General features: G+C 53.6%; 3 protein-coding genes across 9 annotated transcripts in view; all 3 read left to right on the top strand.

The window, feature by feature from the left end:
* The first annotated feature begins 790 nt into the window (after positions 1–790).
* Positions 791–4,445, top strand: LOC308062489 (hyaluronidase-2-like). The gene is made up of 3 exons (XM_080384080.1): positions 791–2,778; positions 3,440–3,529; positions 3,712–4,445. The coding sequence occupies exons 1-3, from the start codon at positions 1,852–1,854 to the stop codon at positions 4,111–4,113; spliced, it is 1,419 nt and encodes a 472-aa protein (XP_080240206.1). The 5' UTR covers positions 791–1,851; the 3' UTR covers positions 4,114–4,445.
* A 78-nt stretch (positions 4,446–4,523) lies between these two features.
* HYAL1 (hyaluronidase 1) lies at positions 4,524–7,041 on the top strand. The gene is made up of 3 exons (XM_080384081.1): positions 4,524–6,301; positions 6,426–6,515; positions 6,604–7,041. The coding sequence occupies exons 1-3, from the start codon at positions 5,291–5,293 to the stop codon at positions 6,919–6,921; spliced, it is 1,419 nt and encodes a 472-aa protein (XP_080240207.1). The 5' UTR covers positions 4,524–5,290; the 3' UTR covers positions 6,922–7,041.
* Positions 7,042–10,614: 3,573 nt separating this feature from the next.
* LOC308062488 (6-phosphofructo-2-kinase/fructose-2,6-bisphosphatase 4) overlaps positions 10,615–22,721 on the top strand; it is a 62,406-nt gene continuing 50,299 nt past the window's right edge. For 3 of the 7 annotated variants that reach the window (XM_080384077.1, XM_080384076.1, XM_080384078.1), the window contains exon 1: positions 20,114–20,539. Coding sequence is in view for 3 of the 7 variants with exons in the window: in XM_080384074.1 (XP_080240200.1) it covers positions 20,488–20,539 (52 nt within the window). In the remaining 4 variants the exon portion in view is untranslated. Of the gene's footprint in view, positions 20,043–20,104; positions 20,540–22,721 lie in introns of those variants that run through there. The other 4 variants (XM_080384073.1, XM_080384072.1, XM_080384074.1 and 1 more) reach the window with 4 other exon arrangements.

Genomic DNA, 22,721 nt, shown 5'->3' with positions numbered 1-22,721 from the left:
GAGCGTGGGGTGCAGTTGGCCTGGTCGCTGTGCTCGTCCCTTGTGGTGCTGTCACCCTCTTCATGGGAGCTTTGCCACGAAAGCTGACACGCAGGCGAGTTCCACTAACTGGAGCCATCTGTGGTGCCTGTGGTGCTGGGCTTGGCACTGTGCCGGCACCGAACAATGCTGGGCTCGGCACTCCTGCCCGCTCCCCCAGGAGCTGGCGGGCGGCTGGGGAGCGCTTCCGTAAATTCAGTCCCACTTCCTTCCCCTGCTGGCCCCAGCACACCCTTGCGCTCCGGCCCCAGCGCTTCCTCGGCAGGGGCACCCCCGTGGCCCCCAGCCATGCTATGGCCAGGGCCAGCCCTTGCCAGAGCAGGCAGGGGACAGGCAGGACATGGGAGGGGTCCCTGGGTCCTGCTTGTCCTGCTGCCCTGCCTGGGGCGACCCACTGGAGCCTCAGTGGCGCCCAGGAAGGAAGCCCCCCCAGTCCTGCTGCCCCTGTGCCCCCCCTAGTCCCCCCTGGTCAGGAAACCCACGGGGCCATGGCTGAGTCAGCAGCACCGACTGCTCCAGCCCCACACAGGATGTCCTGCCTGGAACAGCACCGCCCTGGGTATACCATCACTCTGAGGTTGCCACTGCTCTGGGGACAGCATGATCCTGGGGTCACCACCATTCTGAGGACACCATCCTGGGATCACCACTGTTCTGAGGTCATCACCATCCTGGGGTCACCACCAACCAGGGGACACCATCCTGGGGTCACCACCAACCTGGGGACACCATCCTGGGTCATCATTGTTATGGGGCCACCATCCTGGGGTCACCACTGTTCTGAGGTCCCCATTGTTCTGGGTTCACCACCACCCTGGGGTCACCACCAACCTGGGGACACCACCAACTGGGGAACGCCACCATCCTGGGGTTGCCATTGTTCTGGTGTCACCACCACCCTGGGGTCATCATCCTGGGGTCAACCATTGTTCTGCAGTGACCACCATTTCGGAGTGACCATGTTCCTGGGGACACCACCATTTTGGGGTCACCGCCGCCCTGTGCACCCCCTACCCCGCCGAGCGCCGCAGCGCCCCGCGTCCCCCCTGCGCCCCGCGGCGCCCCCTGCCGGCGTCCCCACGGCCCCGCCCCGCCCCCATCCACTGCCCGGGGGGCGGGGCCTCACGGGCCGTACCATGCGCGGCGGGGGTTGTGTGCGTGTGTGACTCCCCTCGCCCCGTGCCGCGGCCCCACGTACGTGTGAGTCCGCCGCCGGCCCGCGCCCCCGGGGCCCCCCTGTGGTCCGCCCCGCTCCCCGCCCCGCCCCATCGCGCCGCGGTCGGGGCGGGGCCAGCCGGGGCGGGGAGGCGGTGCCCCCGCGGGTGGTGCGCGCCGGGGAGGTTTAAAGCGGGCGGCGGGGGGAGGCAGGGTTGGTGAGAGCTTGTGGTGGGGAATGGAGTGAGTGGCGGTGAGAGCCGGGTGGGGAGCGGAGCGGGACGGGACGGGACGGGACGAGCGGAGCCGAGCCGAGCGGGGCCGGGCCGGGCCGGGCCGCGGGGGGCTGCGCCCCGGCGCTTTGTGCACCGCTCTCGGACAAAGGCGGCGCCGCGCCGGCACTCGGAGGAGCGGGACCGGCGGCGGGGGGGAAGCGATCGGAAGCGGACGGAGCCGCTTAGGGCCGGGATTCTCGGGAATCCGCCCCCCCCCCCCCCCCGGCGGCTCAGCCCAGGACCCCTCTGACCCGGGCGAGAGTTGTGGGGCGGGGGCTCGGGGCAGGGTCCGCCTCGGGGGGCGGTGCGGGCAGAGCCGCCCCCTGCCCACGCCCCCCTGCTGAGCCCACTCTCCAGCTGCCTCAGGCCCCCGCCGGGCAGGATGCGCCGGGGCTGCGCGGCGGCCGTGGCCGTGCCCTGGCTGGCCCTGCTGGCCCTGGCCCGACAGCCCCCCGAGAAGCCGGCGGCCGCCCCTCTGCTCACCCGCCGGCCCTTCCTGGTGGCCTGGAACGTGCCCACCCAGGACTGCAAGCCCCGCTTCAAGGTGCCTCTGGACTACAGCCTCTTCGACCTGCAGGCCTCCCCCAACGAGGGCTTTGTGGGGCAGAACCTCACCATCTTCTACAAGGAGCGCCTGGGGCTCTACCCCTACTATACCAGCAAGCATGTGGCTGTCAACGGCGGTGTCCCCCAGAACAGCAGCCTGTCCGAGCACCTGGCCCGCCTCCACGAGGGCATCAGCAAGTACATCCGCTCACCCGCCAAGGAGGGGCTGGCTGTCATCGACTGGGAGGAGTGGCGGCCCATCTGGGCTCGCAACTGGAAGCCCAAGGATATCTACCGGGAGGTGTCGCAGCAGCTGGTGTACCAGTGGCAGCCCACCTGGTCCCGTGAGGAGGTGAACAAGCAGGCGATCTTTGAGTTCGAGTCAGCTGCCCGGCAGTTCATGGTGAGCACCCTGCGTATGGCCAAGAGCTTCCGACCCAAGCAGCTCTGGGGGTTCTACCTCTTCCCCGACTGCTACAACCATGACTACAGCAAGAATAAAGAGACCTACACTGGGCAGTGCCCAGATGTGGAGAAGACACGCAATGACCAGCTGGCATGGCTCTGGAGGGAAAGCACAGCTCTCTACCCCTCCATCTACCTTGACCAGCTCCTGGCCTCCACCCCCAACAGCCGCAAGTTTGTGCGAGCACGGGTGAGGGAGGCTATGCGCATCTCACAGCAGCACCACGATGGCTACTCCCTGCCAGTCTTCGTCTACACCCGACCCACCTACATCCGCAAGCTGGATGTGCTCAGCCAGGTAGGGCTGTGCCACTGGGATGTCCTTGTCCCACGCCCCAGGTGCCTGGGCTCTGGGGTCAGCCGAGGTGGTCCCTCTGCCCTTCTCCCATCTAGGTCCCCTGGAGCAGGGTGGCTCTGGAGGCTGATGCCCATCCTTATGGTGTTACTGGCACCCTGTGGTTTGGCAGTCTCCAAACTTTGTTTGCCCACTCCTAGGGTGAGGAGCAGTACCCCATGGCATGGGTTGGCTCTGGGGAGCAGGAGAGGTGCCCAGCTCTACATCTCTCCCTCTAAGGTGGGGGTCATGGTGTGGGTACCCCCAGCTCAGCCCACCTGTTGGTAGATGATGGGGTGCCACAAAACTACCCCTCCAATGAGCAAGGTGTCTGGCAGCAGGACTGACACCAATGGTCACCATCACCAAGGGAGTGCCTGGGAGGTGCTGCAGGACTCCTGTGTCCTAGCAGCTGGATCCCTGAGGTATGTGAGCCCACTCCATGCTGGTGGGTGGTGTTGGGAAGCCTTGTCCCCGAGGAGCTGGGACAGTCCCCTCCCTGTGACCTGGAGGAGTGATGGGTCTTGCCTCCCTGACGCTGCAATGGGCTCTTTGGAGCACACTGTGCTGGGGGTGTGGGTGCTGTGTGGGGTCTGTGGGTACTAACCAGGCTCTGTCCCTGCAGCCAGACCTGATCTCCACCATCGGAGAGAGCGCGGCCCTGGGTGCAGCCGGGGCCATTTTCTGGGGTGATGCAGACTACACCAAAAACCGGGTATGTTTGGGGTCATTGTGCCCCTGGGGAAGCCCATGATGGATGGGAGGCGTCACCTGCCCCTAGAGGGGGACCAGTGGCTCAGGGCTGGGGTGTTCTCTTTCCCTCGGGTGCTTCTCTCCCTGGGGCATCCCAACGTGTCCCTGATACCACCCACCCACTCCCACACCTGCTTCCTCCAGGAGTCATGCCAGATCATCAAGAACTACCTGGAGGGGGACCTGGGCCGCTACATCACAAATGTAACAACTGCGGCGCAGCTCTGTAGCACGGCACTGTGCCAGGGCAGGGGCCGCTGCCTGCGCCAGGACAGCACTGCCGATGTCTTCCTCCATCTCAACTCCACCAGCTTCCAGCTGCGGCGACAGGATGAGGACCGCCCCCAGCGCCCCCTCTTCTGGGCGGAGGGCCAGCTGTCCTCTGCTGACACCCTTTTCCTACGGACCCACTTCCACTGCCACTGCTACCAGGGTTGGCAAGGCAGTAGCTGCCAGGAACCTGCCGGCCCCCACGGTGGTGCCCCTGCCCCCCTGACACCACTGGGACTTGGGGTGGTACTGTTGCTGGTGGCAAGCTGGTGCTAACCCCCCCTGGACTGATCTGCTCCCTGGCACCCCCTCTCTGGTGTGGTGTAGGGGATTTAAGATATCCCTGCCCTGCCTGTGAGGTAGCTTGGTGGGGTGGGGTGGGGTGGGGGAAGGGGCTGGCCCTCACTGTAGGGGCAGAGCTGTGTGGTTGCCCCACTTTTGCCCTCCCTGCCGTGGGGCAGGTGCCCCCCATGAGTGTGGGTGGAGGAGGCCTCTCCTGTTGTAAGGAGAAGGATGGGAGCAGGGAGTGGGTGCTGTGTGGTGCTGAGCCCCTGTGTGCTGCCCCACACCGAAGTGCTTTACCTTGAATAAAGCTGGGCAGAGCGTGAGTGGGGTGTGGGCTGGTTTGGGGGAGGGGGTGAGGGTGCCGGTCACCCTGCTGTGGCCTCGCCAGGGGGGTGGGGCGGTGGGTGTGCGGTGCGGGGAAGGCGCCGCAGGGGTTGGAACTTCCCGCGTGGGAGCGGCGGAACGCGGCTACGGCCGGGCCACCCACGTGGAGGCTGGGGTTGCCCCGCCTCGCCCTCCCCTTGGACACGCCCCTCCGCCGCGCGGCCGTGGGCAGGGCGCTCTCCGGGCTGCGGGGGCGGAGCCCACCCGGGGCGGTGGCAGCCGCGCGGGGGCGGGCACAGCTCTGCGGGGGCCGGGGGCGCCCCTGTGTCGCCGAGCCATGCCCTCGCGTGTCCTGGCCCCGCCGCTGCCCCGTGGGCATGGCCACCCCACTGCTGCCACCCCGTGCCTGGTGCGGAGGGCTCCCCGCGCCCGCGTGTCCCCAGGCTGTGCCATCACTGTGTCCTGCCCGATGCTGTGTGCTTCTGCCCAGCAGTGCCCTCCTCCCAGCACCCCATGGCCGATGCTCTGCGCTTCCCCCGTGGCGCCCATCCGGTGCACCCCGTGTCCGTCTCCGTGGCCTTGACACCCCCCACCCCCACCCCGCGTCTGTTTGTCTTTCCAGCCCAGCTCATCGGCCGGTCAGTCACTGGGTGTTGACTCTGCACATTCCTCCGCAGCCGGGCCCGCCGCTGCCAGCCATTAACCGGGGCTGGCACGCTGCTGTCCCTGCTCCGGGGCCGCCGTGCTGGGCTCCAGCTCCTGATAACTTTGGGGATATCACGTCAGGAGGTGGGAGAGGTGACCCTGCGTGACTGGTAGCACTCGGGGACAGGGGCGTGGATTAATGCTGGCCCCGGCTTCGCGTGGGGATAAAAGCATCGAAGTCTGCCCAGGTCTCAGCCCGTCTCGGCTCTCCCCAGGCAGCTCTGGCTCCCATCCCGTGCCCGCCAGCGCCATGGCATCAGGGTGGCCCTGCTGGGTCCTCCTGCTGCTTCTGCCTGCCCTGACCTGCACTGGGGCGCCTGGCCCTGTCCTTGTCAACCGCCCCTTCGTCACCGTCTGGAACATCCCCACTGAGCGCTGCGCCAAGAAATACAATGTCACCCTCAACCTGGAGATCTTCGATGTGTTGGCCAACGACCAGCAGTCCTTCATTGGGCAGGACATCACCCTCTTCTACACCAAGGAGCTGGGACTCCTCCCCTACTACACATCCAACGGGTTGCCAGTGAACGGGGGGCTCCCCCAAAATGCCAGCCTGGAGGCCCATCTCCACCAGGCCACCCAGGACATCAAGGTTACCCTGCCCAACCCTGCCTACAGGGGGCTGGCTGTCATCGACTGGGAGAAGTGGCGCCCGCTGTGGGTCCGCAACTGGGCCTCCATGGACATCTACCAGCATAAGTCAGAGGATCTGGTGTGGCAGCAGCACCCGCAATGGCCCCCCAAGCTGGTGAAGGAGACAGCCAAGAAGCAGTTTGAGCAGAGCGCCCGCAACTTCATGGAGCAAACCCTGCAACTGGGTGAGACCCTCCGTTCCGATGGTTACTGGGGTTTCTATGGCTTCCCCAACTGCTACAACAATGACTTCAACAGCCTGCCCTACACTGGGAGGTGCCCGGTGGTAGAGCAGCAAAGGAACAAGGAGCTGCAGTGGCTCTGGGAGAGCAGCCGGGCGCTCTACCCCAGCATCTACCTGTCCCCCCAATTCAACGGCACCAACAAGGCGCTCCCCTATGTTCGGCACCGTGTGGCTGAGGCTTTTGCTGTCCAGCACGGTGTCCTTGACAGTGGCATCCCTGTCCTGCCCTACTCCCAGATCGCCTTTGACCGCACCATTGACTTCCTCTCCCAGGTGATGGGGATGTGGGAACGGTGGGCATCTCTCGGGCTGGTGGGTTGGTGCTGGGGAGTCTTTAGCTCTGCCGGGGCTGTGCAGGGGCTTTGGGCACTGTTGACTTCTCTTTACCTGGATGCAGGAGGACCTGATGAACACCATTGGGGAGAGCGCTGCTCAGGGTGCTGCCGGCATCATCCTCTGGGGCAGCCTCAACTACAGCACCTCCAAGGTGAGTATGGCGGGCGGCACCATGCTACTGCCCGTGGGGACCCCTGTTCCCCAGCCACTCAGAGCTGTGACACAGTGTGCTGTTGCAGGAGATGTGCCTGAGGCTGAAGAACTATGTGGAGGGGCCCCTGGGCCACTACATTGTCAACGTGACGGCCAGTGCTGACCTGTGCAGCCAGAGCCTATGCTCCGGTCAGGGCCGCTGTGTGCGTCGGGAGAACAAGCAGGGCTTCCTCCACCTCGACCCCTTCCGCTTTGCCATCGACCTGCAAGTGGGCAGGCCCTGGCTGGTGGCCCAGAGCCTGGAGCCTGGTGACAACGTCACCCAGCTGGCGGAGGAGTTCAGCTGCCAGTGCTACGACAAGTGGCAGGGGCCCCGCTGTGACACCCAGGGCTTCGCTGAGTGACACCCCCGTGAGACCATGCCAGGGACACTGGTGTGGGCAGGGTGACACCACCCCATACCCTTACTGTGCAGTTGGGACCCCCACCATGGGGCTGCTAATAAAACTGGTAGGTGCCTGCAAGCTTCTCCTTGTCTTCCACTGCAGCACGGTCTGGGGTGGGAGGGTCCCCTGGTGACACTGGCAGTGCCTTGCGATGCTGCCGAGGGCTGTGCGTCAGGCCAGGGTGCCTGGGAATGTAACACCACAGGGAAGCCACAAAACAAGAGGGAAATTTATGGGGAAAGACATAGGAAGGGGGTTAATGGGGTACAAGGATGAAAGAAGGGGGAATGATGGGGAGCAGCCAGAAAACGGAGACGATAGGGGTGAAAAGATGTGGCTGTAGCTGGGGAAGTGTGGGTCCCCCAGACCCTCGCTGGGCATAGAGGGCTGCGGTGTGAAACCAGTGCCCCCACTTTGATCTTCTCTTGGATGGTTATATGTAAACCAGTTCAGCCCTCGAATGAGACAAGAGCGCTGTTTTCTGTATCTCAGGCTGCTGACTCAGCAATATCTGGTTTTTAAAGCGATTGGGAGCAGGCATGAGATGAAACACTGCTTCCCCGGCCCAGCTGCGATGAAGGAAGATGTTGCCACCTTCATCTGGACGTTCAGCTTGGGCTGGGGAAATCACAGACTTGTGTCTCTGCTCTTATGCCCAAGTTTGGGCAACCTCTTCATGATGGGACTGTGCTGCACAGCACTGTGCGTTTGCTGCAGACTTACAGGCTCGCACCCTTATTTCTTATGCTGGTGAATGCAAACCACTGCAAGGCACAGCCCACCCTCTGTGGCACGTGTGCCAAGCCAGCTCTCACCAAGTAGCAAACTCCCGCTCAGTGGGAAGGAAGGGCAGCACAAAGCAGCGTCTGGTTTAGATGCTTCTGTTAAAACCTCTTTGCTAAACTGGGCCTTGGTAAATGCTCTTATCAGAGATTCTTCCTCCAGTCAATGGGTAATGGGTGGCCTCCTCCTGTGGAAAGCTCTATGGCCTGGCTGAACCCCCTGCAGAGTACCAGGACTTGTGAGCTCCTAGTAGCCTGGCGTGGCCTTGGGAGAATGCCTCTGCAGAGGAATGAGAGGACCTCTGGCCACAGACTGCAAAGGGGAAGAGCATCCCCAGGGCATGCACTGTGTAACCCTCATCCTGGGTTTTACTCTCTAGGACTGAGAAACTGGGCTGAGCTCTGGTCAGAAATGGTTCTGCTGCTGGTGGATCAGCTGCTTCTGCTTGGTGTTTGGGTGGTGGAATAGGAACTCACCTGGCGCTGTGCTGTGCAAAGAGGACAGGGCAGCTGGAAAAGCATTACTGCTCCAACAGTTTATTGCCAGCTCTACTAAGCTCTATGTACTAACAACTCCATTCAATACCACTGACTGGCTGCTGACTCTGCCTGTCTAGGACGTGCTGCACTGGGGTCTGATGTCATCGCCTGCATCTGCACCCCTGAGGCTGCATGTGCAGGTGGGGCAGTGGGGGAGTGGTGGTCTTCGGCCACAGAGTGGTGTTAGCCTTGGCAGAGCTGAGAGTGGTATTGGGTAGAAGAGGGCCCGAGGGATAAAGCTTTTGCTGCCTGCTGCTCTGGCTGGCTCTGGAAGCGTGGGAGCAGCTGCTGGTGGAGACAGGTGCTGCCGAGGCCAGGAGGTGCTTCAGCACATCATTTGGTGGATGCTGTCATCACGGGTGGAGACGCCGGCATGTCCCCTGCAGGCTGGCCACCCAGGCTTCTGAAAGGGTGCCTCTCCATCTCCAGGGCTTTCCGCTTGAGGCCAGCTCTTCTCCTGCACTTTTCCAGCAGGTGGGGATGCTCTCTGTTGAAGAGGGGGTTATAGTAGTAGAGTATCTAGAAAAAGCAAAGGAGAAGAGTTAGTTGCCACCATTCCAAGCCTGGAAAAAACCCAAGCTATGAGAACCAAGACTCTGAATTTCACAAGACAAACGTGGGTATTGGAAGGGACTCGCAGGGTGTTTGAAACCTAAAGCTGTGGCTGAAAGGTTACGTGAAACATTCTGTTCAGTCACCATCACCCCTGGCAGCAAGAACAGTGTAGGCTTTTCAAAAGCACAAGAACTGCTTTCAAAAGCCAAATGCCATGACTTTCCAGCAACTTCAGCATGGGTATGAGCAGGGAGGTAATACTGGGGTCCTTAAATGTGTGCATCCTTTCGGTATTCAGCAGGAAGGTTTCAGGTTTGGTGCAGCAAGACACGTAGCAAAGACATTCAGAGCAATGCGATTATACTGAGTCTGTCTTTCCGTGTAACAGGTTCAAACTAAGCAGGTATAGCCAAGCTGTATTTTATCTGTGTTTCCACTAGTCAGAAAGACTAACTCAAACCTTCCTGAAAACAACCTGAGGAGAAAACTAAAACCAGACTGCTGGCTGCCATCCCCATCCCCTCTATTGCGAGGCCTTATGCAATGTGAAGGTCCGTCTCTCCCCCAAGACTCCTGCGAGCATTAGTTGATGTGCGGAGCGACTGCTGTACCTTGCTGTGAGCAGAAGCTTCTGCTTCTTCTGACAGGAACTCAGGCAGGAAGGCAGATCTTTTGGCATCCTCTTGCATTTTGATGAATCCATAGCAGTTCATCTGCCTGAAGGAAATTCTTCATGCTCTGCCTGGTAAAAACCTGCAAAGGTTCTCCCCGGCCCAGCACCTCCTCTTTGAAGAGCTCCTCATTGATGGCCATGCATTTTCCACCCCTTGCTCCACCAAATGGACTGAAACTGGTCGCTTTCCACCATCCTCCAAAGCTTCTGTGGAAAGCAGAGGGACAGGAGCCAGCTGCCTTCACCCGCGCTCTCACTGGAAGCAGGAGGGACTGGTTTGGTCTCGTGTCTGTCACCGCCTGGTTGGACGTGCCACTCCTTCCCTATTGCTCACACGGCAGCATCCCTGGAGGCTCCTTCCCCCTGTCCTGGAGGGCCAGGAGAAGTCATTCCCTGCTGACTGCCCCAGCTCATCTGGAGCAGACAGGGATGGTGTTACTTGAGCAGACAGCTCCCGTTCCATTGCTTTTGTCTCAGCTGGACCAAAGCTTGCCTTGGCAGCCACTGCCCTGGACCGCCAGACCTCATCCTGCCAGTCAGCAAGCAAAGGCCAGCTGGCACTGGCTGACTGTGGGTACCAGCAGGATATTCCGGCATGTCATTGTGATGTCCATGCTGCATAGTAGTAACATCACAATGCGACGTCACGGTGATGTTTGAAAACGGTGGCCTGGCAGAAAGGAGCAGCCGGAGGAGAAATTGCTGAAGGGCACTTGCTGTTTTTCACTGGCAGAGGCAGTGATGGCGGGACTGGAGGGTCCCGAAGGCAATGAAGCTGTATTGAATGGCTGTGGGCAATGAGGGGACAGTGCCGTGTCTGGCTGCATCCAGGGGTGGGCCTGCAGGGAGGAGCGGGGATGGCAGTGGCATTGGGCATCCCAGTGCCCCATTCGGGAAGCTTTCCATCTGGGTACCTCTGACACCTGCAGAAACACCCTGATGGTCTTTGTTGTCTTATCACTGGATGCTGACTAAGGAAGCATCAGCCAAGCTGTTAAATGAATGCAAAGAGCAGTGGCAAGTGTGCAGGAAGGAGCCTCTGCCAGGCACTGGAGGTCACACAGGACACAGGGAAAGCCTTGGAGGAAAGGAGGAGGATTCCTTTGGTCCTGCCCTTTTTCTAGTGGCACTGCAATAGAGAGACAGACCAGGGTGATGGCTTTTCCTCAAGAACAGAAAGCAAGAAGGAGGAGAAACTTCTTGGTAGAGACTTGATATTTCTCTTCCCTCCTGGGGTCAGGGTGGCTCCTGCCTCCTCACTGGGCTGGGGCAATGCAGAAGCACGAAGCGTGACAGGCAGGAGAGCTTGTACAGGTGACACTTGCATCAGTTTTGGCAACAAAACCGTATAGCCATGAAAATGTTTCCAAACATTGTTTTTAAAGATGCTTGCTCCATGGCACAAATGTCTTTCAAAAAGCAGTTGCTTTTTGAACTTCCTGGCTAGAATGCCTTGGGGTTGTGAGCATCCCCCAGCCCTCACACAGACCCCAGTGATAACCAGTACTTGCTTTCTTTGGAGTTAGTACAGCTGGTTTTTTCATTTATTTTTGTTACATTGAATAAGGATCTGAGAAGGTACCAATGGAGAAATGATTAGACCTTTGGATTCCCCAGTTACAGCTTTCAGAAACATGTACTGGTTTATTACCAACCTATTTGCCGAGCCCCTGAAATAATTAGTCATAATTGGATTTTGGCCCGGAATGAATTGTTTAGTTTAATTCTTAGACAGACAGCTTGGTAAATGTTGGGTGTAAATGGTGGAAACAATATTATCTTAATATTTGTTGCATGTGGAATGTGATTTAACTTGATGAACGCTTGAACACACTCCTCCCAAGCTGAAGAGAATCTGTTACTTGCTCTGTACTAAATGCTGGAATTGAAAGCAAAGTTCACCTTGCTATTCACACAAAGAAAATTACTCTGGATTTCAAATCCTCTTTATGCCTGGAGGGTATCACACTGTGTGCTTGGAGCTTTTAGGCATTTAATACGCTTCAAGTGTTCACCTTCTGAGTACCTGTTGCTAATAGTGGCTGGTTTGGGGTTCTGCTGGGCACCAAAATGTATGTTATCTCAATCCATTAACTGAACCAAGTGTTGGAGTGGGCAGTGGCAAAAAAAGATGCTTCCTCTGGAGTTGCAGAAGGGTCTAACACTGTCAGAAGCTGCATAAGCACTGCAAGAAACCCTGCCTCTAGGTGTTGGCTTGTGCCTTGTCTTAAAAGTGAGGCTAGAAACCTGCACCAGCTTTTTTTCTTGTTGTTGAAACAGTGCAAGCTTGGGCACGAACACAGCATGTCACCTTCAAGTAATAGTTTTAAATGTGTAAGAGGATTTGTTTTATTCATCCTACTTATTGTAGCTGTTCCTTAGTCCTTGCTCCTTATAGTGTATCTAAAGACACACAAGACACTGGATTTCATGTCATTTAGCTTGTCTTTCTCCTAGCTCTGAGTAACAGTGACTAGAAAGACACTGCACATCGTGCCAACAGACAATTTAGAAGCACTGAACAGCTGCTGGGTTGGGTTTTTTCAGGTCTGAAAACCACGCTATGCCTTGTAAATGTGCCAAAGAGAGCCCGCGGGAGCATGCTGGAGAGGAGCCAAAGCAAGAGGTGCCAGCAGCCATCCAACAGCAGCCCTGGGCCTTTGTGTGGTTCACGTTTCTGGCTGCTCCATGTCTTCTGGGTGGAGTATGCTTATGGTGCCATCACGCCATCTCCTGTTTTCTGGGCTCAGGATGACTGAGGAATCTGCTGTGCTCAGAGCTCGCTTGCCTGCTGCATTGCAAGGTTTGCACAAAATTGATTTCTAGGCTTTTTCCACATGCTGCTTCAAGAAATAAGGGTAGTCTGTCACTTGAAACTGTCTTTATGTTGCCTAGTTTTTCATTTCAACAACTGGGTATTTTTTGTCTAAGTAGCATAAGCCACATGTTATCGCCAAAAAAATTTATTGTAAATACTTACTGTGGTTAACTATCCCACAGAAAACTGAACTGCTGATTGCTCTGAAATTAAAAAGATTATTTTATGATCTAGAATGAAGATGCTAATAGTGAGAAGCCTTGAAATGCTTCAATATGACTAGGACATAAAGTAGTTTAGCTGCATGGCAAGGTGTAGGTTGTCTTGCATAAAACAGACAGGAGAAAGCCCTCCTAAACAATCCACAGGCTTTTCAGATACAAGTTGGAAATTAGAGGCTTCCTAATCAGCTAATAAGAAAAGTTCTCATCTGTCTTGTTCCCTGACTAAAAACATCCAAATCGGCAAAGACAGAGAAATTTCTCACATTTTTTAAATGTCAGTGTGGTCAGACACTAAGATATTGTTTTCACTTTTGTCTTTGCAGTAAGAGCCCACGCCTGTGGTTAGATGGCCAAGAGGGTGACTGTACTTTTGAGACCTCAGTAGTTGTTTTAGGACCCTGCTAGTCATTACTGCACTGCATCAAATGCCATTGCACTTCATCCAAAGCTTAGGCCAGAAGTCAAAAAAACATAATCAGAAGAATGGGAAGCAAGGTCTTCCAGACTGCTTCTCCTGCAGCCCTTGTACCTCGCTGCTGAGCTTCTCCTGTGGCCTGTGGCCTCAACATAGATGTACAAAGCTCTTTTGGAAGACACAAATCCTCCTCAGTAACTGTATGGTTTGAAATTAGATAACATGTGGGTCTTTAAAATGCCTTTTATTCCACTGATGGCAGCAGAGTGCTTGTGGCACTCGCTGATCACTGCCTAAGAGCTCAGGTTGCTTGATAGGTGTGCAAGCATGCTGCAGCTAAAGGAAGACAGAGGAGTGCTGGGTGCTTCACTTCTGGAGAAGATGCTGATAATCAGTGCCAGCTTGGTGGTGTCAGAAGCATCTGAACAGAGACATGCTTTCGGCTGAGGTTTCTGGACTAGTGAGCGCCTGCTACCTGCATGTAAATTAGCACAGCCTTGGGGATAAGAAGCAAATAAAAATGTGTTCTTACAACTGACACCATGTCAGGCTGCATGAAGCGACTGCAAAACTCTTGGTGTGTACAAAACCACCCTTAATCCAAAACAAGTTCAGCGCAAGACGTGGCAGTCAAAGGAGAGGCAGGACCGGCAGCGACAGCCACTCTGATTAGTGCTGAAGCATGGGGATGTGCAGGTCTGGGAACGGGGTTTGGTTGCTCTGTTTAGCTGCGGTCACAGAAAGCCCACCTAACTACCAGTCAAGCACCGCTTTGCTGTATCCAAAGTTTACAGGTGAGCCAACCATAGCAACTAAGAGGACTTGGGGAGGGGTATCTCAGACCAGGAGGAGGCGGCAGGACACAAACTGCCTCCAAGGACACTTGAATGAGTGAGCAGCTCAAGATGCTACCCAGAGCAACAGAGGTTTTGCTGCCTTTCCATAAAGCATACCCCCATATATGCCAATAGCATTGTGGGTATGCACCAGTCTTCATTGCTTTCCTATTGATTAATACTTCAAAATAAAATTTTCCACTTCTTTTTCACATGCAGTGTTGAAGCTCACTTCCAATTACCGTTTCAAAAGTGAAATACCAACCCCTACAGAAATAATTTCCAGAAGTTTGAATGTAAGACCCTGTACCCAAAACCCAGCTCAGTCTGTCATCCTTCGCTCGCTCAGAGCAGCACTGACTTGAACACAAGATCTTCTGGCTACCAGTTACCTCGAGTGAAAGCGGCCCTTCCTTACAGTCTCTTTGCATTTGGATTTTGGTTTTGAAAAATTGCCCACTTTTTACCTTTTCTCCTGCTCAGGTATTTCTAGGGAAGTTCTGAAAACATCTGAAAAAAGGTCTAAGAAAGATCTAAAATGGTCTTCAGGAGCCACAGGCTGCTGCTGCCCTGGATTTGACATACCTTCTTTCAGAGCACTAGGAGGGATATCAGTCAGCATTCCTGTGGTTCAACAGATTTCAGAAGTTATTTGGAGAAAAAAAAAAAAAAAAAGTAGAGCCTGAAGCACAGTTCATGGGCTCTCAACAAGTGTTTAAACATCCTGCACAAACAGCAGACCCTGCTTCAGGTTATAGAAACCAAATTGCCTCTGCATTTGAAAGCTTGTCCTGCTTTGTTCCGTTATTTTTTAAATCTATCATTGATGGGTCTGGGCACCAGAACAGGACTTCCACCACAAAAATGCAGGTACAGGAGCAGCTACTTTTTTGCAAGTGTTTCAAGTGCTGTGCTGGTGTGTGGGTTGCAAGGGCTTCCACATTTTCTGTTAGTGGAACACGTGGTTTGTGGTTTTCACTGTCAGCGGGACTGTCAGAGGCAGAACACTTGTGCTATTTGCAGCACCTCTGCTGCTTCAGTCTGGCATTAACTCCTCTCCTAGTTATTTTCCACCCTGGGATTTTAAAAATAGGTTAATCAGTGGTAAGCCAGCAGGAATGTTATCAACAGCCTGAAGGGAGTCAGAGTCAGGCCTTGCGCACTGACTCCAGTGAAGCCATTGCCTGAGCTGGGTACACCACCTTGCAAACTAATTTCCCTCCAATGACACGTTAAGCGTAAAAACATGCAGGGCTCAAAATGCTGCTCTGATCTGCAAAGAAAGATTTGAGCAAAGACTTAGAGTGAATGCTGAATATTACAGAAAAACATTTTGCATGTGCTGCCCTGCATTTGATTGTACCTCTTCTCAGGAGGAAAAGCTTGATTTAACAAATTACTGCCCATAATTCACAATTTAAAACGTAAACAGCTGTAATCTTCTGTGCTGTTGGGCAGAGTTTGGGGTTAGTTTCAGCAAAAACAAACCAGTCTGGAATTGGAGCTGGGGGGGACAAGCCAAAAAAACCCAAACCCAACCCAAACCAACACCCTGCACCAACTTTGAAACTGAACCTGCCCTCAGCACAAAGCATATACTCTTTATTATCTTACTTGTTTTAATACGCACCAACTGATACCTGCGCACAGCAGGTACCAGCTGAGATAACAGGGAGTTCAATGTTTGAGGCCTGACTTTCCTCATAACAACAAATCTATAGAGGGTAAGAGGACACAGGCAGCTTGCAGCATCCAGCATAGCAGGTGCAGTGTTGTTGGAAGACTGACTTTTGCCAGAGTATATTATATATGAGCCTGGTGCAGGATGCAAAACTAGAGTGGGTGTCTGAACACGAATATCCTCCATATTCTGCAGACTGTGCACTGTGCAAAGCGTCAACAGGATATATACAATGCCAGGAAGGCATGTGTTTGCTTCCTTGTCTTCAGGGCAGCTGGGAGAAGGGGTAGTCTGTATTTAATTTTATTCTTTCATAAAATAGTGGAGGTGGTGAGCTTTTTGAATACGGTCATCTGAAACCTGCCAGCTCTCCCTGACTGCATAAACCAGCTCTTGGGGCACAAATGACCCTTTATATCCACTGGCCTAGAACAGAAAAGACTCACTAAAAAAACCTACCCCTTTTTCTCCCTGTATCTCTGCCACCCTATCAAAATTAGTTAGATGGAGCAGATTTTCTGTCCAAAACCCATACTGCATTTATTCATATTGAAAAATACCTTTGATGCTTTTTATTTCATGTAGAAACACTTTATCGGTTTGCTTGGACAACCTGCCTTTAGAATTTACTGTATCAGTAATTACATTCAAGTTGAACGAATTCATTTGAAAAGCTGCATTCTCCCCATCAGTGTATGAAATCAGATGAACCAAGAACCACCATCAAAATCCACTAGCAGCTACTCTTCAGGGTGTTGGTCAGAAGGATCATGAAACCTTTTCCTCTTCAGTTATGGCTAGAAGGTGTAATGTGAGTGCTAGTTTTCTGTTAGCTATCAAAGCAAGCCATACCTTTGTTTTCTAAGCAGGCAGAAACTATTTCTACATATGCAGGTTTACGTAGAAATACCTACCACTAACACAGAGTTAGGGGATCCCATCTTTAGAATGCCTCAGTCTGAGTTCTTGCTAGATAAATTGATTTAAGACTTAAAATAATAAGGCAGTTAACTGATGAGGAACCCCCAAGTGAAACAGAAGGAACGTACATGAGAGTATTAATTTCTATAATGGTCTGAGCATGCCATTTATTTCTCCTAGTACACAGACAGTAGTGGAAAAAAATGCAACACCAATGCAAGCAGTTTGCCAAAAATGTGCTTGATAAAATATTTATATAATCCTCTTAGATGCTGCCTGTTGTGAAGGGGAGCTGTGATGAAAGACAAGGTTTTTCTTAGTCAAAGGTTATGGAAAATCTCAGTTGTCTGGGATCAAGCAGCAGCACTTGACTACAGCTGCACATACAGAAAACAAGTGGCGTAAAAATAGCCAGACAAACACTCCAGCAATGCACATAAGATTCCTTCTTTGCAAAGAGCCTGAGAAAGGCCAGGCAAGCCCAGAGGGTCTGACCAGGTTTGAGATGACAATTGCCACTCACCAAGATAAGGCATCCCAAACCTGGAGTATGTTAACATGCTCCTATGCTTCAGGACAAAGGTTCACCTAATTTTTTAAGATCTTGTAGTCTGGGCAGGTGAAATAGCTCAGAAGGAAAAAAAATAGGTACGACACGATTACATGAATGATTTTATTGCATTAACTTTTGCATGCCAGCTCACCAATTAGTGTTTCTGCCTTTTATTCTTCTGCACACTTGCAATTCATCTGAGTAAAGACTACAAAGTGTCTTTAAGAAAAAGGCAGAGTTGTGTTACCTAGCTTGACTGAATGCAACAGTCCTACATATGCCCAATTCCCAGGAAATTTAACAGAGGACCCAAGAGCTTAAACCTCCTAGCAAAACTGAGGAACTTGACCCAAACTTAGCCAAAATAGTTACCAAAATCTCATTGATTTAGCCATCTTTAAGTTACTGTCATCCAGAGATAAAAATTGCTGGCTCACACTAAAGTAGGAGAAAAGTCACTTGAAATAGCATCAGTGTCCCCAAGCAGTTGATGCCCGTCACAGCAACGTTGTTCTTATAAGCCTGATCAGATGCTTTCCCTTGCGAAGCAGCTGAAGGCAGACTGTGGGTTTGTGGCCTTTCCTCCAGTCACAGGGCAGAAATCCATGCTGGGCAGTAGGTCTTGGAAGCCACAAAAGCACATTTAGGGCAAAAAGATTATCCAAGGTCTGAAAGTGTGGAAATGTTTCCGATTTAGAGGCACAGGACTAAGCAAAACATTTTCCAAATGGATGACCCTGCTTGCTCAGTGAGCACAAGCTGTGACCAAACACCCCAGGCAGAAACTTTGTGAGTACTGATCTTGTACTCTCTTCTTTCCTGCCGAGTCCTCCTAAATGCAAATAAATGATCAGAATAATATCTTTTTTTCTGTGAATCTGTTCCTAGCTCTGCTTACCTAAGTAATTATACCACCCTAGCTTGGAACAAAACTCACCAACCTGGTCAACGGCTGGCTGCACAGATCTTGAGTGAAACCCAAGACTTTGAGCAATTCTTGCTATTAACAGCTGTGCTGGTTTATCAGTGATTTGGTGTGTTTTGCTTTTAAGAACACTTAAGTCCTCTGCAAAGTTAGTATCCTGCAGTACAGCTTTTCTGGGACTGCAGCCAGCTGCACAAAGGCAAACTGCCTGGGACAAGAAGGGACAAGCCCAATCACAAGCAGACAAGGGGAGGAACATCACAGGGGCTGAGGGCTAAGGTTTGCCTTCCCACCTTGAAGAAAGGTTGTGGAGGAGGATAAACATGGTTAGGGAGAAGGCAAAAACCACCAAAAGAAAACACGAGAGCCCTGGTTGATCATGCAGTAAGGCTCTGCCCACCAGCCCATCAGTTGCCTTCGCAACTGGTACTCGGGACCTTTTCTTCTGCTTAAAGAGGAGTTGAAATGTCTGGTGGTTGCTGAGCTATTTCTCACTGGGTGGGGGGAAAGTGGTGGCACTTTGAACCCTGACACCAACATTAAGCAGTAAGGAATCCTTGCAGCCATTTGATTTTGTTGGTTTTTCTTTATTTTAAGGCCAAGGACAGGAGGGTGAGCTGCTGCAGTGCCCAGTCTGCCTGAGCTTCATTGCTGGCCTCTGTCTGTGACTGTAACATATTTCAAGGGAAGAGCAAATGAGACTAGGGGCCTCTCCCCTGCCCCAGTGGCTCACCACCGCAGGACATTTCTTACTCTCAAACAACTCCAGCAACTGGCTTAAGCTGGAAGAAGTTGTATACCAAACCCAGAGCTATCTACATCAAGTTTTGAGCTATGCCATCTGTGCCAGAGATCAACGCTGTGCTCCAGACCAGCACCGGCGGCATGGTGACTGTGTGCATGCACCATGTCATCCCTCTTCTTCACGCTGTTAACAGTGGGCAACGAAGCTTGCTAATGCAGAAAAGGCCACAGTTCCATAGTCACTTGAGCTTCTTATGAAGATAAAGCAAAAGAATTATTGATACTTCAGATTAAATCAGAGGGAGTTAATAAGGATTACATGTTGTCCAGACAGTAGACACAGGCAAGTTCCATCTCCAGAGAGCCAAACACTTGCACTGTTCAGCTTTCTAGGGGCTGCACAAGGACCTGGATCTTACTTTGACGGTTCTTTTTTGATACAGCTAGGGCTGGAGGTCTTGCAGCCTGAGTAACTCAACCCTTGCTTCAGGTCACTGCACACACACTTCAAGGAAGCGATACCGAGTGCTGAGCACAGCACTGACCTCAGCCGCCCAGTGTCCTCATTACAGGAGGCATCATCATCTGGAGATAAGCAGCAAAGCTCCCTATTTACAAACATAACCCCCCTTTCTTTCATGTGGCTTGATTTCTGTAAGTGATTAGCATTTAAGAAGCTGTACTTTGTTAACTAAAGTTTTAAAGCATCAAATGATGCCCAGGCAGAGCAGCACAGTTACAGTGCTTGTGTTACCAGTGGGGGTCTGAAAACAACTGCCCAAACAGCGAACTTAGGCCTGGCATCACTTGGAGGGAGCCTGGGAAGAACAACAAGGATGATGAAAAGTCATCCTGCCCAGGTAAAGAAAACTTGCATGCAAATTTTAAGCAAAAATGGAAAAAACCCCCAAACCTAAAAATCGTAATGCAGTTGCTCATGTCAATCATTTTCATCTTAAAGGAAAATTATTCTGATTTTTCAGTTTTTAGATTCAGTTTTAGAATCAGAACAGATTTTAGACTGTTGCTTCCTTAAGCTTCCTACATTTTCCGGTTGACCCCTGCTTTGTTAGCAGTGGTGTTTCCCCCTCCCCAAACTTGTTTGCCCATCCTTGCAGGCCCAGCGCGCTGAAGGACAGATGACATCTCTGGAGCAGAAGGACAGATGACAACTCCGGAGCAGAGGAACAGATGACAGCTCCCGAGCAGAAGAACAGATGACATCTCTGGAGCAGAACAGTGCTGCCTCCTCGGCTGCTCACCTCGCCTGCTGACCTGTGGGAAGATAACCACCCCAAGGCTTCCCTGCGTGTTCCATTATGTCACGCTTACCTCAGACTGACAGCCTAATAAAATTAAGAAGCTACTAATGAAGCCAAGCCATAAAAATAATCAGTCCCTGCTTGAACAAGGTAACATACAGCCTTCGGTATCACCTCAGGGACAGTGTAAGGAACTGGGGGATTGCTGAGCTGCCAGGGTGGCTCCTGCCTGCGGGCCCCCAGCCGGGCCCCCCCGCTGAGGAAGCCCCCTTTCCCCCGGGGGGGCTGTCGGTCCCCAGCCTCCACCAGGCTGCACGCTGCCCACGGCCGCCCCACCTCCTCTGCTTATTCGCGGTATTGGTTAACAAATCCGTGCTTCAGGAGGAGACGCCCGAGCGGCGGCCCCAGCCCCGGGGGCTCCGATCTCCGCCGCCCCGCCCCGCCCCGCGCGGGGCGCGCACACCCGCGGGCAGCTCCGCGGGGCGCCGCGGCCAGGACCTGGCTCCGCCGTGCCGGGCGGCTGCCGGCGGGTTCTCCGCGGCCGCGCACCAGCCGGGCTGGGCCGTCCTCCGCCGGAGCTGAGGCGCCGCCGCTGATGTGGCGCTGCCGCCGTGGCGGCGGCTGCCCGCAGGGCCGGCACTGCCGAGGTAGGAGCCCCGGCCGCCGGGGCCTTCCGCGGCCTCCCCGCGGGCCGGGGCCGGGCGCCCGACCTTCCCACCCGGGGCTGCGGGGCGTCGCGGGGCGGGCCCCGGCCCCGGCGAGCCCACGTATGTCGGGGGGCGTCGGGGCAGGGCTCGGGGGGCCGCTCGTGGGCTCGGACGCCGCGGGCTGAGTTTTGCTTCCCGGCCCCGCCGGGAAGCGACCGGCCCCTCAGCGGCTCGGGAGGCGGCAAGTGGGAACGGCGGCTGCTGCCGGGAGCAGCCCGAGGCATGGGCAGGCTTGGGAGATGCGGCGTAGGAAGAGGGAGCCTACCGTACCAGTGGCTCTTTGCTTTCCCAGTTATTTTTGGAAATTGCTTTGCCGTGAGGATTGGGGTTGGGTTTTTTTCCCCACTGTCTGTGGGAAGGCATATTTACGTCGCGCTCTGGCGAGCGCTCATGCTCTCCGTTGGCCAAAGAAGGCTGTAAAGTCAGTGTTTTGGCAAGCGGTGACCCAACCAGTTAGTTGTTGTTCTTCTGTTCCTAATGGCAACACCATAAAAACATGTAATCTGCATCTTTTTTACCTCCTCGCCCTGTGAGCTGTGGCTGCTGGCTGGCTGGAGCCTTCCCCGGGAAGGACTGCAGTTCCCAGGGGTACCCAGGCCTGGCCTGTGCGCTGGGCACCGGGTGTCCTGTGGGGTGAGAGCTGTCATGCACATGCACCGACATGGACGTTCAGTCTTGTCACCAGTGGGTGTTTTTCCCCCTTTCCACGAAAACTCTATTATGTAGGCTGGAGGGCAAACCTGGTGCCTTCCTGGGCTCTCTTGCAGGCGTGGGGCCGGCCGGGGAGGCAGAAACAGAGGGATGGTGTGTGAGGGTGTGATAACGGGGCCGGGGAGCCTTGGCCTGGCACCCTGAGCCACCTGCTGCTGTAGGAAACAGGGTGTCACTGGGTGTAGAGCAGCTGTGACTCCTGCCGGGTGACTCAAAAGATTGCTCTTGTTTGCAGACATTGCTTGGCTTCTGCTGACGTTATAGTAGGCAGCCGCCTACTTCATCCATGCCTGACTCCAACCCAGGGCATGGAAATGGATTTTGGTAAGGCTGGTGGTTTCTAAACCACCCAGACAAAGAGGGGGACCCTGATCCAGCTGTGATGGGCCACTGCTTGCCCACAGCTGAACTGGAAAACCCTTCGTTGCTCCTTGGGTCATTCACGGCATGTTTGTGCCAGCATTTTCAGTGAGCGTCTTCGGTTTGTTGGCTGTGGTGGAGAGCTGCTGAAATGGACACTGCTCTTGCTCTTTGAATTCAACACCTCATAGCTTGGCTCAGTGTTGATTCTGTAGTAGGTTCCCATTGTGCTTGTGTGGCTCTCGGGAGTGTGGGGAGGGGAAGAGAAAAGTTAATGTTGCAGAAACTTGATTACTTTTAAGATTTTAAAATCTTTAAAAACATTAATTCTGATTTAAACCTTTCATATTGATAAATGTCGAAGAGAAACTTGTTAACGTGAAGGCAAAGGCATACTAAACCAAGTACAACTTGAAGCAATCCCCTATAGGTCAACTGATTTTGTAGTACTCTGCAGAGAGCTGAAGATGGGGCTGAATAAATACTGTTTGTGGGAATCCTGGTGCTTGTCCAGTGTGTTGAGGAGCAGTTTGTGAAGTTTCCAGTAGGTTTGCTTAATGTGGCCTTACTCAGCTGTGAGGCACTCCCATAATTATAGCTGCAATTAAAAGCAATAACATAAATTTACATAAGGTGCCGGTCCTTTTAAATCGTCACATCATCTAATGAGAGCATTCCTGTAGGGATAGTTATGCAGGATGAGGGCCCAAAGCTGAGAGCGTTTCAGTGAGCATTTTGTTTTCAAAACATTTTTGAGGTCATTTGAAGTAAGGGTCTGCTTTGCAATAGGACATTTTGTTAATGAAAAAGTACTAAGTTATAAATAAAACTCTTACCAGTAGTAGAATATTGTTGAATTAAGTGCTTTTAGCACTTTTTTTTTTTTTTTTTTAATGTATCATCTGTCTAATTTTAAAAAACCAGCCTGGTTACACCAGTATTTTTCTCAATTTGATTGCGTCAGTGTTCCTTCTGCTCTTATGAGTAAGAGATTTGGTAAATCCAAGTTGTGGATGATGCCTAATTGCTGATGAAACATTATGGATGTGTT

This window comes from Falco punctatus (assembly GCF_963210335.1).
Source record: "Falco punctatus genome assembly, chromosome: 4".
NCBI lineage: Eukaryota > Metazoa > Chordata > Aves > Falconiformes > Falconidae > Falco > Falco punctatus.
This window is presented reverse-complemented; position numbering and strand designations above follow the sequence as displayed.